Below are 12,214 nucleotides of genomic sequence, written 5' to 3' on the forward strand. Positions count from 1 at the left end.
CTGGGGGACAGACTCAGGCCACCTCTGAGGGGGGTGGGGGCAGATACAGCTCACCTCTACCTGCCTGAGTCCCCTGTCCTACAAGCCATGGGTGATCCCTCCTGCTCAGAAAAGCCACCCTCGGATGTCCGGTCCTTCTGCGGGACCTTCTGGACTCTTCGTTACACTCAGAGCTCATTCCCCAGGTCCAGCTCCACAGGCCCCACCCAAACCCGTGCAGGCAGAAGTGTCCAGAACGTCCCAGCTCCCAAGAAGGAACAATGCCTGTCCCATTGATCGTGTCACCCGCCAGCGAGGCCAGCGCACTCCCCCCACCAATAGTTTCCAACAGACGACTGTTTCTTCCATAGAGTGTACAGTGTCCCCTTAGGGGAGTACAGGAGGGCGCAGAATGGCCCACACTTACTGTCAGACTCCGCTGCCCTAGCTGTGTTGGAGAACTCGGGGTGTTCACAGTGGGGCTCTGGAATTGCTGGGGTGGCCTGTTCTCATCGTGTGCTGAGGACCACTTGTGGGTCCCCCATGTAATGCCCCGAGAGGGCTTGTCCCCAGGGCCCGGCACCTTTAGGGACGAAGGGGCCTGCATTTCCCACAGCTCTGTGACCCTCAGGGCCTAGCCAGGGCTTGTACACATTAGGTGCTCAATGAATGCTTGTGAGTTGGGATGAGAAGAAGGCTGCTGCAGCTTGACCTCGGGTACCCCGCTTTCCTTCTGGGCCTCAGTTTCCACGTTTGTAAAAGGGGACACCCCCTGACTGCTGCTCAGGGGGGTGAGGAGCAACCAGGACGAGAAGACCTGAAGTACAGAGCTGTGGGGCGGCTGACCCTTCTCAGGCCAGCTGCTCACACTGACCTTCCTGCCCCAGGGTGACCGCTGCATCATGGGCCAGCAGAGAAGTTTCCGGAAGAGAAAGCCCACATCCTGGTGCATCAAGGGGAGGAGCTTCACGTCGGCGCTCACATCCCATGTGTGTGAGTGCAGGGACTCAGACTTCCTCTGGTGAGAAAGCTCACAGGTCCTCCCACCTGGGCCTCTCACAGCTGCTTGAGCCTCCTCACAAGATGGCCGCCCCCCACCCCCTCCGGTGAAGGATCTAGGAGAGTGAGGAAGGGTCACCAGTGGCTACACTAGGGTTGATGTCACCCAGTGGGGTAACTCATGGTATCCCCCCACCCCGGTGAGATTGGCCAGCTGGTAACCACCCCCCAGGTGGGTGAAGTGGCCCAGCCCTGCCCCATCCCTGCACAGGCTGAGCACCACACTGCGAAGCCCTACCCTTCCTGGCCCCACCCCACTGCAGCTCCCCGCAGCTCATCCCCTCTCCCATTAGACAAGGTGGAGACCCTCCTCTCCACCCAGTGGTGGGCGCCGTGGCCCATCCGCCTGCACCTGACTGGCCGGTGATGGGGGAGGGGGCTGAGGAGTTACTGCACTGGGGGATGAAGGACACCAACCCTAGTGGCCCCACTACCTTGGTGGCCCCTCCCCCTGCAGTGCTGGTCCATCCCCCACCGCTGCCACTACAGACCTTGGGGTCATTTTGGTGTCACCCCCCGCCCGACAGTGTCAGGGGTGCGTTCTGCACCCCCACACCTCCGTCGTGACACCACTGGGAGCCGCCTGCCTTGTACGACCCATCTCAGAGCCACACGCCATCAGTCCCGCCTTGTTCTGTCACAGAACTGAGTCACCCAGTCCATCCCGTACTGGGGCGAAGCTCCCCCTGAAGGGAGGGGTGTGGACGAATGTGTGGACATGGTGTTAAAAGCACACGGTGGCCTGCTCACCTGGGAGAAGAGAATGAGGGATAGGCCAGGGCACTGGGGCAAACTGGATACTGTGCCTGCCCCAGCCCCTTCTGCCATCCAGGGCTGAAAGCCCCCTGACCTAACCACCCCCTGCTCTGCTCCAGTGACTCTGAAACTGCCCACCCCCCACAGGAGAACATCCCAGTTCTGGGACCTGCCTCTCGGCACCATCCCTCACCACCTCATTTCCACCTTGCATTCCGGCCACCTCTGCATGTCCCTCCCTGCAGAGCTCCACCCCTTCTCTGCCCTGGCTCTGTCTTGCTCCTCCTTCAAGACTTGGCTCAGTCTCTTCTCCAGGAAGCCCTCCAGGGTCACCTTCTGAGTCCCTCACCACCCTGGCACCTAACTGTCCATTTTCAGACCTGTGGATTCCTTGCTGTGTCCCCTGCAGCCTCTCCGGGCCCCACCTGTGTGGACCCTGACTGCTGTTCTTCTCTCCTCCCAGCGACTACGGGTTTGAGCGCACCCTGTCCACAGAGTCCAACACCAGCAAGTGCTTGGCCAACTTCTGGTTCAACCCAGTGTCCCCTCCGGATGACTGTGCCCTGGGCCAGACCTACAGTGGCAGCCCCGGGTGAGTGGGCAGAGCCTTATGGGGCACGAGAGGACACCAGGGTGGCCTGTCTGCAGGACTCATGGCCATTGTCAGAGACTGCCGTGACCTGGGCTCCTGGGCCAGAGGAGCCACGGTAGGGTGGCTGACCTGGGCCCACATGGCTGGTGTCACAGGGAGGGGCCTGCAGATGGCTCTGAGCAGAGAAAAGGGACAGAGAAGTTTCTGGGGGCCCGGTAGCTCATTCCTGCTATGAGGGCTTCAATGGGGCTGCGTCTCCCCCACCCAGAAAAGCACCCTCCCCCAGTCCTTCTAAGCCCTGTGGTGCCAGGACCCCTACCCACTCACTGATGCCTCATGAGCCCAACCCTGAGCTGGATGCTGGAGATGCATAAATGGCACCTCCTCTAGGCAGCCTTCCCTGACCACCTGCCCTGCCCTGCGCTTACTCTGTCCTAGCCGACACGCCTGTTCTTGTCATCACTCACCTCGTTGTCCTCCCCGCTGGACTGTGAGCTCCATGACACTTGGAGGGACACCTTCAGCACGTGGTGTGGGGAATACCAGCTGGGCAGGAGGGTGAGGGGCCGCAGGCATTAGCGACATGATACTTTCCGCCACCAGGTCCCCTGAGTTTGCCTTGGGCAGAGAGAAGTACCTTAATTGCCCAGAGTAGTGTGGGGGGTTTGCAAGTCACAATTCGGACGATGTCCCCCTCCTTGGCTCTCCGCCGGCCTCTTAAAATGACATAAGGTCATTGGGTACTGCCCACCGGCCTCACCAGCCTCAGCTCACCTCACACCTGCCCCCTTGGGCTCCAGCCACCCCAGGGCCTTTGCACATGCTGTTCCACTGGGTGCTGCCTCTCTCCTGCTCACCCTCCTCTGCCAGGTGGAAGCCCCTCCCTCAGGGACCAGACCCCTGTGCCACCCCCTCCTGAGCTTCCCACAGTTGGGCTTCTCATCACCCCGGGAGGGGGGCAGCCATCACACACAAGGGCAGGCCATGGACACCCTGGGAGGTGGTCCGCCCCCACGCGGCTGTCGCCCACAAGGGCAGGCGTGTGGACACCCCAGGAGGTGGTCTGCCCCCAAGCAGCCGTCGTCCACAAAGGCAGGCGTGTAGTCACCGTGGGCCAACTCCTGCCCATGTGGGCCAACTCCTGCCCATGTGGACTCTCGGTGAACATGCAGGAAGGGCTCCACGCACAGTGTCCCTTAGCCCGACTCTCAAGGTAAAAGGGAAACAGAGGCAAGAGAAGAGGGGGTGTATTTGGTCCAAGGCCACACCATGAGTCAAAGCATGGCCAAAATTGTACCCCAGCTCCTCTCAGGCCTCAGCGAGACCGCGGAGTACAGAGGTCTCCTTGGGGCCCCTCAGTGAGGCCGCGGAGTGCAGGGGGCTCCTCAGGGCCCCTAAGCGAGGCTGCAGAGTGCAGGGTTCCTCGGGGCCCCTTGGTGAGGCCTCGGAGTGCTGGGGGCTCCTCGGGGCCCCTAAGCGAGGCCATGGAGTGCAGGCGGGCTCCTTGGGGCCCCTTGGTGAGGCCTCGGAGTGCTGGGGGCTCCTCGGGGCCCCTAAGCGAGGCCATGGAGTGCAGGCGGGCTCCTCGGGGCCCCTAAGCGAGGTGACGGCAGCTGGCATTGTCTCAAGCACTCGGGTCAGATCCTGCCCTCGGGCACTTTCTCCTGCCTCAGTTTCCTCCTGTCTGAGCTGGGGCAGTAAGAGCAATCGGGTAGGGGTGGGATGGGACTTAGAGGCCCGGCGGCCGCCTCTGCTGTCAGTGTGCATCCTGCCCCAGTGGTGGACCCAGCCCACCTCCTCACACCAGCCTTGACTCCTCTGGTCACTGCAGGTACCGGAAGGTGGTGTCCAACATGTGCGAGGGCGGCGTGAACCTGCAGCGCGGTGCGGCGCTGCTCCAGTGCCCCCTGATGCCGCCCCGGGGCCTGAGGGTCAGCATCCGCGGGGAGGCGGTGGCGGTGCGGCCGGGCGAGGACGTCCTGTTTGTGGTGCAGCAGGAGCAGGTGAGCAGCCCCAGACCACGCGCATGCCCACCGCAGACAGGTGACAGCTAGTGGGCTGGAAACCCGCTTCCCGGTCCAGACCCGCAGTTCAAGCTGAAACGTAGACCCTGGGAGCACCTCAGGGGGCGGCGAGCAGAGGGCAACGTGGTGCTGGGGTTCCTCGTTAGGGGTGTGTGTGTCTGTGTATCTGTGTGTTATATGTGAGTGTGTGCATCTGTGTGTGTATCTGTGTGTGCGTCTGTGTGTGCATATGTATGTGTCTGTGTATCCGTGTGTTATATGTGAGTGTGTGCATCTGTGTGTATCTGTATGTGCGTCTGTGTGTGCATATGTATGTGTGCTGTGTATCCGTGTGTTATATGTGAGTGTGTGCATCTGTGTGTGCATCTCTGTGTGAGTGTGTGTGTAGCGTGTATCTTGAGTGTGTGCGTAGTGGTGTGTGGTGTGTGGGTGCGTTGTGGTGTGTGTGATGTGTGTATCTGTGTAGTGTGAGTGTGTGTGTGTAGTGGTGTCTGCGTGGTATGTGTGAGTGTGTGTGGTGTGATGTGTGTGGGGTGATGTGTGTGGGGTGATGTGTGTGGGGTGTGTGTGAGAGAATGTGTGTGTATAGTGTGTATGTGTTTGTATTTGTTTGCTGGTTTGAAATATTCCTGTGGGTGGCAATTTTAAAAAGTTTTTAAACCAGCAATTATATTGATTTAGATAATTTGGAATCTTAAGAAAAGCAGAAAGTTAAAAAAAAAAAAGCTATTACCTATAATCCCACCTCCAAAGATAAATTGAGTGTGTGTGTGTGTGTGTGTGTGTGTATTTCCTCTCAGTCTTTTTTCTTTAAAACACGTTTTGTCACAATTTAAAAATAACACGTATTCATTGCAGAAGAGTTGAAAAGTGCTTTATTAAAATATCAAGAATATAAAAGCCAATAAAATCCTCTTCTCCAAGGTAACAACTGTTAACAATTTTGTTTCCTTCTAGCTTTTTAATTAATATTTATCATGGTTATTTTTCTGATTATAGAAGTAATAAATGCTCTTTGTAGAAAATTCCCAAAGAGAAATTAGAAAAATTATAAACATGCAGAAAATTCAAGAGCACAGAGAGGCATGAGGATAATGTTGCTGCCCCTGGTCTCTGCCGCCTCTGGGGAGGCGCCCTGGGGTCCCAGGCTTCTCCTAGGCACTTGGATCTGTGGACTCTCTGATCTGTGGGGTTTCATAACTGAGGGCGTTTCATTTAAACATGCCCTTCAGATGATGACAGGGTGTTGGGTGTCTAGTGCAAACAGGGAAACTGAGGACACAGCTGTGTGGTCGAGTGTGTGCGCGGGCAGCTTGTATGCACGACTTCCATAGTCCTCGCCATAACCTGGCCAGGGCCAACTCTGGTCAACCCCACTCTGTGGTAGAGGAAACCGAGGCTCAGAGAGAAGTAACTGGCCCGATGTCTTAGTCATCTAGTGCTGCTATAACAGAAATGCCACAAGTGGATGGCTTTTAACAAAGAGACAGTTCTCTGTCGGCTTTGAAAGAAGGTCCTTTGTCGTCAGCCTTCCCTTGGTCTGGGAGCGTCTCTGCACAGGAACCCCAGCTCCAAAAGATGCGCTCAGCTCCCGACACCGCTTTCTTGGCGGTAGGAGGTTTCCGTATGTCTCCGCTAGCGTCTCTCTTTTATATCTCAAAAGAGATTGGCTTAAGACACTCTCTAATCTTATAAACCTCATCGGTATAACTGCTGCTAATCCATCTTATTACATCATAGTGATAGCATTTACAACACATAGGGAAATCACATCAGATGATAAAATGGTACACAATCATACAATACTGGGAATCATGACCCAGCCAAGTTGACAGATATTTTTGGGGGACACAGTTCAACCCATGACTTACCCAAGGCCGCACAGTAACAACCGTGGGATTGGGTGCCAGGCCTCGGGACTCCGCGTGGACAGAGCCCACGTCTGCACGCCCCAGACCCAATCAACTTCTGGTCCCAGGCTTCTGTGCAAAGTGTGACCTGCCTGAGATTCAAGCTCCAAGCCTCAGGTGGCCTCTGGGATGGGGTGGTGGAGGACGAAGCACCCTGTCCAGCCTAGACCGACGTGGACCCTCGGAGTCGACTCAGATTTCGTCTCCAGCTCCAGGAGAGACTTCTGGAAAAATGACCGTCTGCTGCCCCCTAGAGCTTGGCTTCTGCAGATCCTCCGCTGGAGCCAGGATGGCCGACTTACAGCCCTGTGCCCAGCCGCCGCCGGGGCCCTGAGAAGAGTGGGGTCAGCCTGACGGAAGAGGAGGGGGCAGGGCAGAGGGGGCAGGGCGAACGGGGCTTTGCAAGAGAGGTCCCCCGTGCACACCCACTGTCAGAAGAGGCTGTGGGCTTTCTTACCAAAGACGTGGGGAAAGAGTGTGGGGGTGAGGTACTGGGGGTGTACACACTCACGGACACACACATTCACACCCAGACTCACACAAACACACAGTCACACTCACTTATGCATGCATTCACACTCAAACTCAAATACACACTTGTCCATATTCATGTAAGCTTACACCCGCTGACATGCCCACACTCATACACACATTCACACACAAACTCAAATACAAACCCACAGCCACACATTCAAACAGATCACTTACACACACACACATTCACACTCACACACTCTCACAAACACTCAGACACTCACAAGCACATTTATATACTCACACACTCTCCAACACACGCACACACAGTCACACAAACTCTGATGTAGGCCAAGCCAAAACCCAAAAAACCAAACCCATTGCCGTTGAGTCAATTCCAACTCCTAGCGACCCAGTGGGACAGAGTAGAACTGCCCCATAGGGTTTCCAAGGAGCAGCTGGTGAATTCGAACTGCTGACCTTGTGGTTAGCAGCCAAACTGTCAACCACTTCACCACTAGGGCTCCAGGCTTGGAAATAGCTCTGGACTGATGGGAGTCCAATTTTGTAATTTTAAAAAATAAGATCTGATAGAGAACCCAGAAATAGACTCCCACAAATACGTCCAACTGATTTTTGGCAAAGAAAAGCAATTCCGTGAAGAAAGGATGTTGATGTTGTTACCGTCGAGCAGATTCTGACTCATGGCAATGCTTTAGGGCAGAGTAGAACTGCCCCATAGGGTTTCCAAGGCTGTGGTCCCTATGGAAGCAGACTGCCAGGCCTTTCTCCAATGGAGCCACTGGTGTGTTCAGACCTCCAACCTTTTGGTGAGCAGCTGAGCGCTTAACCACTGCACCACCAGCGCTCCTTGGAGAAAGGATAGCCCTCCTCAAAATGAATCTCCACCCTAACCACACATCTGATAAAAAACTAATAACTCAAAAGGGACCACATGCTTACATGTAAAATATATAACTATGAAACTTTTAGAAAGAGAAAATACAGGAGAAACTCCCAGATGTATGACTAGACAAGGAATTCTTAGACTTCACATTAAAAAGCACTGTCCATAAAGGGAAAAATCGACAAATTGGACGTCATCAAAATGAAAAACCTTTGCTCCCCATGAGACCCTGTTAAGAAGATGGAGAGACAAGCTACAGACTGAGAGAAAACGTGTTCCGATCACGTGTCTGACAAAGGGTTAGTTTCTAGAATATGTTAAAAACAAACAAACCATGCCCATCGCCGTCGAGCTGATTCCGACTCATGGCGACCCCATTCGTTACACAGTAGAACTACACTCCAGAGGGTTTTCTTGGCTGTCATCTTTACAGAAGCAGATCGCCAGGCCTGTCTTCCATGGTGCTGCTGGACGGGTTCAAACTGCCAAGCTTTAGGTTAGTCCTCAGGCACAAACCATTTGTGCCACCCAGGGACCTTAGCATACAGTCGTGTCTCTCAACTGCACAATTAAAACAAACAAAAAAAAAAAAAACCATTGCAGTTGAGCCAATTCCGACTCATAGGGACCCTATAGGACAGAGTAGAACAGCCTCATAGGGTTTCCAAGGAGTGGCTCGTGGATTTGAACTGCCGAGCTTTAGGTTAGCGGCCAAGCTCTTAACCACTTTGCCTTACTCTCTGAAATAGAACATTACGTGATTTGGACATTGTGCAAACACCATGTTGTATGCAGGCAGTCCCGGGTTACTAACACCCGACTTATGTACAATCCCTAATTCCTGACTTTGTACAACCCCTAGTTACAAACCAACCCCTGTAAAGCCTATTATATTAACATTCAAGGTACATACAATGGTTTGTGATAACAAATGGGCTCCTGGCAACGCAATAGCTTCATATACAAGAGACCTGAGATACACATGTTGCCTGCAGAAAGCTGTTTTCGCTACATCTGGTTACCTCTGCTACTTCCCATGCTCCGATCAGAGTTTCTGAACTTATGGGACCAGGGACATATACGCAGTTGGACGTTGCCTGAATAGGCGTTATGTGTCGCATGACTATATATAAAAAACTCTCAAAATTCAACAGTAAACACACAAACAATCCAGTTAGAAAGTGGGTGTGATGGTTAAGATTGTGTCAGCTAGGCTGGTCCGTGATTCTCAGTGTTACGGCAGTAATATAATGTTGAGATCACTTCCCTGTTGAGATTGAATATGTGATCACCCCTATGATGGGATCTGCTGTGAGCCAGTCAGTGGAAAGGGAGTTTCCTTGGGTGTGTGACCTGCATCGAATATCCGCGGACATACTGGCAAGGCTCAGGAGCTTTTTGCTCGTGCTGAATCCTGCAGCTGGCTCCTGTTCGTCTGACCTCCAGTTCTTGGGACTTGAGCTAGCAGCTTACCTGTGGTGTTGCCTGCCGATCTTGGGATTCGTCTGTCTTCGCAGCCTGTGAGCAAGGGCCCTGCTGTCTGACCTGCGGATCTTGGGTTCGCCAGCCCCTGTGGCTGCATGAATTAGGAGAAGCCTCTATCCTGACCCACGGACGTGGGACGTTCCAGCCACTAAAACTGCATAGCCATTTCCTTGATATAAATCTCTCTCTCTCTCTCTCTCTCTCTCCCTATATATATACACATATATATATATGTATATAGACATATGTATATGTATATGCTTTACTGGTTTTGCTTCTCTAGCGAACCCGGCCTAAGAGAGTGGGCAAAAGATATAAAGAAACATTTCACTGAAAGGATGGCAAACAAGCACACGGAAAGATGTCCAACGTCACTGGCCGCTGCTGTTGGGTGCCATCAAATTGCTCCCTTGCATGGTGACCCTATGTGTGTCAGAGTAGAACTGCGCTCCACAGGATTTTTAGTGGTACCTCTGGGTGGACTCGAACCTCCAACCTTTCCATTAGCAGCCAAGCGCGTTAACTGTACAACCCAGGAATGTTAGAGAGCCACAGAGTCAATTATACATCCTGGGGCAGGGGGTGGGGTGGGGTGGGGGCCAGCTCCTACTCCGGGGATGGGAAAATCCGGGCTAAGGCTGGCTTTAGTTACGGTCTCGATAAACAAGATGCGTGTCTAACTGTTGCTGAAAAGGTCGTTTCTGTGTTGTTGCTGGGCACCGTAGAGTCAATTCCAGCCTGTAGCGACCCCAGGTGACAGAGTAGAACTGCCCCAGAGGGTTTCCTAGGCTGTCATCTTTACAGGAGCAGAGCACCACATCTTTCTCTTGCGGAGCTGCTGGGTGGGCTCGAACCACCGACCTTTCGATTAGCAGCCGAGCGCTTAACCTTTGCACCTCCAGCACTGGCCGTTAGGGAGTGACAAATAAAACCATGATGGGGCATCACTGCACACCTGTCAGAACGGCTGAGGTGGGAGCAGTGACGACACAGAGCCGGTGAGGACGTGGAGGAAGCGGACCTCAGGCGCTGCTGGTGGAATGTCAAACGGTAGAGCCACCCTGGCAAACGGCCAGGCAGCGTCTTAAAGGCTGAACGTGTAGCTGCCACCCAACGCAGCCACGGCACCCCTGGGCGTTCATCCCAGGGGAGTGAAGACCCATGTTCCCACAAACACCTGGATGTGAGCGTTCGTAGTACTCTTACTCAGGGTAGCCGGAGACTGGAGACAATCCGGATGCCGGTGGTGGGTGAAGGGTTAAACAAGCTGTAGTGCGTCCACACTGTGGGGATAATAAAGTAACTGCTGATATACAAAACAACCTAGAAGAATCTCCGAGGAATTACAATGAGTGAGAAAAAGGCCAACCCCAAAAATGACAGGCTGTATGGTCGCGCTGTTCCGATAAACAACAAAATTATAGAAATGGGGAACAGGTCAGGGTTGCTGGGGATCGGGGATGAGATGGGGACGGGGCTACAGAAGGACAGTGGAGCGGCCCGGGTAGTGATTGAATTGTTCCGTATCGTCACTGTATCACACCAGTAACCTGGCTGTGAAATGACAGTTTTTGCAAGATGTTAAGCATTGGGGGAAACTGGGCAAAGGGTAGATCCCTGGGGGTGCAAACGGTTTGTGCTTGACTGTTCACCTAAACGATGGCCGTTGAACCGCCCCACTGGTGCCACAGAAGAAAGGCCTGGTGATCTGCTTCTGTAACAATTATAGCCAAGTAAAACCTTATGGAGCTGTCCCACTCTGTACCATGTGGGGTCACCATGAGCCGGCATCGGCTCTGCCAGCGATGGGTCTGGGTTTGTCTGGTTTGGGGGAGGCAAAGGGTACATGAATCTCTCGCTGTTTTGCACAATTGCAGGTGAATCTACAATAATCTCAGAACAGAAAGGTTCACGTGTTTTTTTAAACGTGCTCAGTAATAAACCAACACTTGAAAGAAACACACCAAGGTGTGGATGGTGGGCATCGTGGGGAGGTTCTGACTTTTTTCCTTTTATTTCCTTCTTTTTGCCTTCTGTATGAGAGCGTGCTACTTTGTGACTAGAAAAGAATATCACAAGTTACTTACACCAAGCAAAATGTTTAAATAGTTCAGGGTGCCTCAGTCTGGCCACATAGAGGCAGGGCCACGTGGGTCCCAGTGGGGAGGTGGGGCGCCCTGCCCAGATAGAGGGACAGCACCTATTAAAGCTGGGTGTCCTGTCCAGTCAGACCTGCCTTCCGCCTCCTGAGATTCAGCAAAGCAAGCCCCCTTCCGGGGCCAGAGGACAAGTCTCTTAGGCTGCCTTAGATGGAGTGCTGGGCAGTGAGTCAGCCTGCCCGAGTTTGGCAATTCTCAGAGCTTCTATCCTCTAACTTGCAAACGGGAATAACAGCACCATATATGTGGAAAAGTTATATGAGTCTAACTTATGTAAAAGTGTTCTGTCAACTCTTAAGTTCTGGCAGGTGTACACTTTGAGGATTGCTAAATGGCAGTTGGCAATCTTCATTCTTGATCCCTAGGGAATGGTTTTCTGGGCATTCTTGCAGGGGAAAGGGTGAGGAGAGAGGGCAGGAGGGGGGTGAAGGGGAGAGGGAAGAGTGGGAGAGAGAGAGACGGAGAGAGGGATGGGAAGGAGAGTCAGAGAAGGAGATAGGGAAGGAAGAGGGAGATGAAAGAGAGAGACAGAAGGGGGGAGGGAGAGGGTGATGGGGGAGAGAGACGGGGAAGGAGAGGGTGTTGGAGGTAGAAGAGAGAGACAGGGAGGGAGGGGGTAAGGGAAGGAGAGCTAGAGAGAGAGAGGGGGAGGGAGAGAGACAGAGAGGGAGGGGATAAGGGAAGGAGAGCTAGAGAGAGAGAGGGGGAGGGAGAGAGACAGAGAGGGAGGGGATAAGGGAAGCAGAGCTAGAGAGAGAGAGGGGGAGGGAGAGACAGGAAGGGGATAAGGGAAGGAGAGCTAGAGAGAGAGAGGGGGAGGGAGAGAGACAGAGAGGGAGGGGATAAGGGAAGGAGAGCTAGAGAGAGAG

At 53.7% G+C, this 12,214-nt stretch overlaps 1 protein-coding gene across 1 annotated transcript in view; it reads left to right on the forward strand.

Annotated features, from left to right (window-relative positions):
• SORCS2 (sortilin related VPS10 domain containing receptor 2) overlaps positions 1-12,214 on the forward strand; it is a 177,001-nt gene that overhangs the window by 144,753 nt on the left and 20,034 nt on the right. The window contains exons 20-22 of the mRNA XM_004383549.1: positions 867-1,000; positions 2,258-2,386; positions 4,218-4,389. Of these exons, the coding sequence (XP_004383606.1) occupies positions 867-1,000; positions 2,258-2,386; positions 4,218-4,389 (435 nt within the window). The remainder of the gene's footprint in view (positions 1-866; positions 1,001-2,257; positions 2,387-4,217; positions 4,390-12,214) is intronic.

The sequence above is a fragment of the Trichechus manatus genome, unplaced genomic scaffold (genome assembly GCF_000243295.1).
Source record: "Trichechus manatus latirostris isolate Lorelei unplaced genomic scaffold, TriManLat1.0 scaffold00111, whole genome shotgun sequence".
Taxonomy (NCBI): domain Eukaryota; kingdom Metazoa; phylum Chordata; class Mammalia; order Sirenia; family Trichechidae; genus Trichechus; species Trichechus manatus.